This window comes from Parasteatoda tepidariorum, chromosome 10, assembly GCF_043381705.1.
Source record: "Parasteatoda tepidariorum isolate YZ-2023 chromosome 10, CAS_Ptep_4.0, whole genome shotgun sequence".
Classification (NCBI taxonomy): Eukaryota; Metazoa; Arthropoda; class Arachnida; order Araneae; family Theridiidae; genus Parasteatoda; species Parasteatoda tepidariorum.
In genome coordinates, this window is record NC_092213.1 from 11506003 (window position 1) to 11512364 (window position 6362).

At 32.6% G+C, this 6362-nt stretch overlaps 1 protein-coding gene across 1 annotated transcript in view; it reads left to right on the plus strand.

Annotated features, from left to right (window-relative positions):
* The window catches only part of LOC107441736 (uncharacterized), an 8928-nt gene extending 3899 nt beyond the window's left edge, over positions 1-5029 (plus strand). The window contains exons 2-3 of the mRNA XM_016055103.3: positions 1339-1481; positions 4809-5029. Of these exons, the coding sequence (XP_015910589.2) occupies positions 1339-1481; positions 4809-4942 (277 nt within the window). The 3' untranslated portion in view covers positions 4943-5029. The remainder of the gene's footprint in view (positions 1-1338; positions 1482-4808) is intronic.
* The last annotated feature ends 1333 nt before the right edge of the window (positions 5030-6362 follow it).

The window sequence follows — 6362 nt, forward strand, 5'->3', positions numbered from 1 at the left end:
AAAAAAATAAATAAATAGATAATAAAGACAACATTCAAATTTTAAATTAATTTCTCAAAACTACAAATCGCATAATTTTATTACTTTACAGTTTAGAAGAAAAATTCATAGAGTTCTTAAAATTATCTAGCTATATTTCTCCTCATCTAACAAAGTGACCCATTTGTTTTCCACTTTTTTTTTAAAAAAGATATTGTGTTGCTGAATAACACTATATCACCAAAAGTTTGTTAAGTACAAAAAAATAAATAAATAGATAATAAAGACAACATTCAAATTTTAAATTAATTTCTCAAAACTACAAATCGCATAATTTTATTACTTTACAGTTTAGAAGAAAAATTCATAGAGTTCTTAAAATTATCTAGCTATATTTCTCCTCATCTAACAAAGTGACCCATTTGTTTTCCACTTTTTTTTCAAAAAAGATATTGTGTTGCTGAATAACACTATATCACCAAAAGTTTGTTAAGTACAAAAAAATAAATAAGTAGATAATAAAGACAACATTCAAATTTTAACCTAAAATTCAAAATGGTAAAGGACAAAGCCTTTTTAATGTATTTCTCCGTATCTCTTGGACGCTTTAAAGGAAGCACAAACTATTAGCACATAATTGGATACTTGCAAGCGACGTCACGAGTGAATCATCCTATCAGGTTTAACTCACTTGAATGACGTCGTTTGAAAGTATCAAATTAATTTCGACCCGAAAATTGATTCAGTATGATAATAAATCCAAACCTTAAAGTTGTAACGTTAACATGCCATGCACAACCTCGTGATTAGACACGACATTGTGACTAATTGCAAGTACGCAATTGTTAAATTCGTTCATCCAAAGATAATTCTTCGTATTATTTTTTTAATTTACTAGTTGAATAGTATGCAAATTGTTAGATTATTTTGATCTACATAATTTTAGATTACGAATCCCAAAATTTGAAGGGACTCGATAAAATAGTTCTTGAGAAAAAAAATTTTAAATTATAACCCATTTAAGAACAAAGGTAAATTTAATTTTTTGTCGAAATACGTAAAAAGGGTAAATAATATTAAGGCGTTCAATAGAAGACCATATTTCTCAGATTGCGGCATTTTGCCTCAGAATATAGGATGTTCCATTAACGTATGCATTTGGAATCCTTGGCAAAAATAAAGGTATGAATACACATTAAGAGACACGAATTCACACGCAAGAGAGAAAGAAAATTGTTGGTTACTTCTATGCTACATGATATAATGTGTATTTTCTACAAACAGCAGTTTATGTAATATATTGCGTTATACATGTGTCATTATCGAATATTTCACTTAAGCCCCTTTTCTTTGTTTCAGAAACAACAAGCTGACGTCACTTCCACAGGGATTTGTTGATGGTTTAAACATGGGGAAAATATATTTGGATGGGAACAACATAAAAATTACAGTAACACAAGCACAAACCATTTTAAGTGCTCGGAGCTTTCCCACATTAATTGGTAAGTTAATGGTAAATAACGGTACTAGTATAATTCTTTTAAATAAGTCTAGAAAAATCGTTGATGCCAGATTTATTTTAATACAAACTGGGAATAATATACTAATTATTTCTAAGCATTCTTTTTTTTTTTTAATTTCATCAACAGCAACGATCAAATGTCCCGTAAAATATTTTATTTTATAACCGTAGTTCAACAGCTGACCCGATTTTGAGTAGACGACTACCTATGTTCAATTTCAGAGCCTTGTAATTTTGAACCTAATCCAAAAGACAGGGAAAATCCCGGTTCAAGTATTTTATAACCGTCGTTGAACAGCCGATAAAATTTTGGGATTACGGCAACTAAGTTTCATCTCCGTAGCCTTGCAATTTTGAACTCAATCCAGAAGACAAGGGAATTCCTGGATCAGGAGGACTTTTTGATGGAACTAACAAGCATTTTCGTTACATGGGAGAAAACCACGTAAACCTCCCGCGATTAGTCTGACGGTAAGAGGATTCTAACCCATGATCCGTCTACCACTGAAGATATTTTACGTTAGCTCTGTGGCCGGTGCGTAATTCGTATCGATCGGCCATCGCTGGGATTCGAACCCGATTCACCTCCTTGGAAGGTGAACACTCTATCCCCATGAGTCTCCTCGGCTCTGAATCAAGTATTGGGAGAAATTTGCTCGGTGGAGGACTTTTTGATAGAACTAACCCGCATTAGCGTTACATGGAGTATGGAACTTCCTATGGTTAGCCTAAAGACAAAGTGAATCTAACCCATGATTCGTCTCACTGAGGATATTTTTCGTCAGCAATGTGGTCAGTGCGAGTCGGGTGTAAAATTCATATCAATTGTTAAACTTTCAGCACACAATTACAAAGTTCGTTTGTCCAAAGAGAATTTCCATGCATACAATAAACTCTAGGAAATATTTATTATTTCATTGAATAATAGTCAAAAAATTTTTAGTTGTAAAGTAAAAATATTTTTACATACTTTTAAAGTATGTAATTTAATATGGTAAAATATTAAACTTGTGCGAAATAGATGGAATATTTTTTGAGAAATCGAATTTTAAATATGCGACTTTTACAGTTTTCTTTATTTTTTATATCGTCCAATATTAACTGCTATATGTCTAAAACACCTAAGAATTTGTAAACATGCTTTAAGAATTAATCCTAAGATCGATAACTTGGTTAAAACAAATCGAAAAAAAAAATCATATTAATTATTGATTGAATCTTTATACACCGAAGAGCCATTACATTATGACCACCCTCCATCTATAACAATGGGCTCACCCAGGTTTTCATGGGGTACATTAGGACCCATAATCCTCTTAGAACAATCCCTGTAGTCTGTAAGCTACTTGAACATAGTTGCAGACCAGGTTCACCCATTCATGGCAACAGTTTTTCCTGCGGGGGATGGTGTTTACCAACAGGATAATGCACCATGTCATAAGGGTCGAATCGTCATGGATTGGTTCAAGGAACATTTCAGTGACTTTCAAGTCATGTCTTGCCCCCAAATTCACCTGACCTTAATCCAAAAGAGCATTTGTGGTCCTACTTGGAAAACTAAATTCGTGCTGCCACGCTACCCCCTCGCAATGTGAGGGAATTGCGGGACCTGTTGGTGAGCTCTTGGTACCAAATACCTCAGACTACCTAACAGCACCTTGTGGAATCAATGCCACGGCTGGTACTAGCAGTTTGGAGGGCTAAAGGTGGTCCTGCATGTTATTAGCAGGGTGGTCATAATATAATGGTTCTTCGGTGTATATATTTTACATGAAAGAAAATGTGATATTTAAGAAAAAATTCAACAATCAGCTCTTCAATAACATTTATTCCAAATTTTAAATTTTTTTTCGTTTTTAATATGTTGGAATATTGGAAACCTTATGGAGAAAAATTTGCGGCTAAGTTTAAAAAAAAAAAATACTTGTCTTGAGATAAAGTCGTTCTAGAATTATTGCAGATTGATAAAGGAGAGTTTGTGGTATAACTACCACTAAGATTATCATATACCAATTCTATAGTGTTTAAAACATGTTAACATAATTCTTAATTGGTACCGCTTGATAGCTGAAGGTTGACATAGTTAATAATGTATCCATACATTGGTGATCGCCGAAAGCGTTATGAATGCGCCAACATCGAAGAATTGTACTCATTGAAGAGTTGATTTACAAAATTGCGTTCAAAAATCCGGTGAAGTTAATACAGTTCTTCCGGACAACAAATAAATAAAATAATAATATAATGAGCGAAAATATTAACACCATTAATCAATTTGTGGTATTCGTTCATCGAATTCTATCAGAGATGAAATTCTGATGAGGGTGTGATATGGTGTAACTACCACTAAGATTATTAAGTACAAATTCACAGGCATATAAGAGATGTTATGTTGATTCTACCTTATTATAGAGAAAAGATGATGTAATAGGTTATTATCTATAAGTGTTAACTAACTTGGACAAAACCAGACTCTGGTCTATACAAATAAAATACTGTTGCTGTTTATCAGAAACTAGTTGCAACCTAGTTCTGACAGTGTGGCTAATTAGTGACAAATGTGACATTTTGAAAAAAAATTGATTCGAAAAGTTTTGATTTTTACTTCAAAAAGCTTACTTTATTCTGAAAATTTCTTAAAATGCTGAAAATTGAAAAAAATTTTTTGTAATTTTATAACCGTCGTTAAACAACAACCAATGTTCAACTCTGTAGCCTTGTAATTTTGAACCCAATCCAGAAGACAAGGGAACTCCTGGATCAAGTATTGGGAGTAATTTGCCTACGTGGAGGTCTTTTTTGATCTAACAAGCGTTTGCGTTACATAAAGAGGGAAACTACGAGAACCCTACAGTACACGTAAGGGGACTCTAACCCATGATCCGCCTACCACTGAGGATATCTCCCGTCAGTACTGTATTTATTGCAAGCCGGATGCGGAATTCGTATCAACCAGCTATCGCTGGTATTCGAACCCGGGTCATTTCATTGGAAGACGAACGCTCTATCCCCTGAGCCATCGCGGCTGAAAATATCCAAAAATAACCAAAATCAAAAATATGAATGTCTTTAAATTTCTCAAAATTATGAAAATCAAAAATATGAACACCTGAAAATACACAGAAATGAAGCAGAAACGTCTGAATTAGTTATACGGTGACAACCATTTAGTTATACAGGAAATAATTGACAATAAAATATTCCAATTAAAAATCACTTTGTAGGAAATAATTCGCTGTACTGTATTTAATCTTTTAAAGTGTGGATCCACAACTTTTTTTAAAAAGTTATATACTGAAAATTTCAGGTGTCCTTTGGCCCTGCTTATGTGAAGAATATTCAAAGCTGAAAGAAAAATCGCAACTTTACCAGGAAATACAGGAATGTTATAAAGATGATGATTTCAGCAGCATTTATAAATATCAAGAAACTTGCTTGTAACAAACTGAAAAAACAGCCAAAATGATGCAAAAATAAAAGTTTCGTTGACCAAAAAATTTGTAAATAAATTTTTCTATTTTTATCAGACTTTTTTTTTTTAATTAGATATTTATTCATCAGTCACCACAAAACACTATAATTTACTTCTTTAACTCATTAGGAATAGTTGTTAAGATGTTGGCACTATTCTTGAGGAGTTAACTTATAGTTTCAAATGTGAAAGGAAACTATTATTTTCTCCTCATAGAATACAGGGTGTTTTTTAATCACCGCCTTTAATATATATTTTTTATAATCCAAGCCAAAAAAAGTATACACATAAGGGGTCTCAAATAAGCTCTAGGATATTTATAATGATCACCTTTCAACTTCTCTCAGTTTCATTCCACAATTAAATAGGTTTTAAAGTTTTTACCTCCTCCTTCCTCAATAGTGATTAGTTAGATTTCAATAAGGTTTTTATTTTCATTTAAATAACAATTTGCGATCCCTAATGTCTATACTTTTTTTACTTAATTTTCAAAAGGATTTTAAAATTATATATTAAGGACAGTCATTACAAAGCATTGTGATTATTAAAATGAGGCAAAGGCAAAAAAAAAAAAAAAAAAANCAAAAAAAAAAAAAAAAAAAAAACTTTTAAATTACTTAAGAATTTTATTTCCACAAATAATTTTATACTTCTCATTTCATTCCAAAATAATAAGTTAAATATTAAAAAAGCAAAAATGTATTATTTATAGAATTGTTAGGACAAAAAATTGTGTCTCCTTATTACAATATGTGTCTTACATTATTTTTTAATTATAATGTACTATAATAATGCAACAGTTTGTGAAGTGGTGTAAAAATCAAAAGCAAATGTAAGCCTATAGAAAATATGACTTGTGAGTTTCCTACACTTAAACATAAATGAAAAAAAGCATTAGTAGCTGTATTTTACAGTTAGATGATAAAGTTAACAATCAGAAAACTGGGCCGGGAAAGCCTGGTCAGTAGGGCACTGGGCCCATGTCCGGGAGTTCAAACCCCGCCAGTCGAAGACTCCCCGTGTAGTTGGTGACTAGTGCACGTTAAAATTCTGTCTAGTCCCAAAGTCCTCCATGTTCCCATAATAAATCAAAACCTCTGGGGGTACTGTATTGGAGATCGATCGTTCTCTGACTCAGGTCAAAATTACGATCTGTAGATGAATGAATGGATGTATGATTGGGTCCGCCTTAAAAACAGGTGTGACGTATGATGTGGCAGAAGTCAAATTCTTGGCCATAGATGGCGCCACTGAAAAACAAGAATCGCATACTCTGCCTTAAATTTGCTCGGTTTCACCAAGCCGGCTTGCCCGTGTGGCATTAGAACCAACCATCAGAAAACTGTATTCAGGCATGATGGACATAGAATTGTCAGAAAATAAATAAAA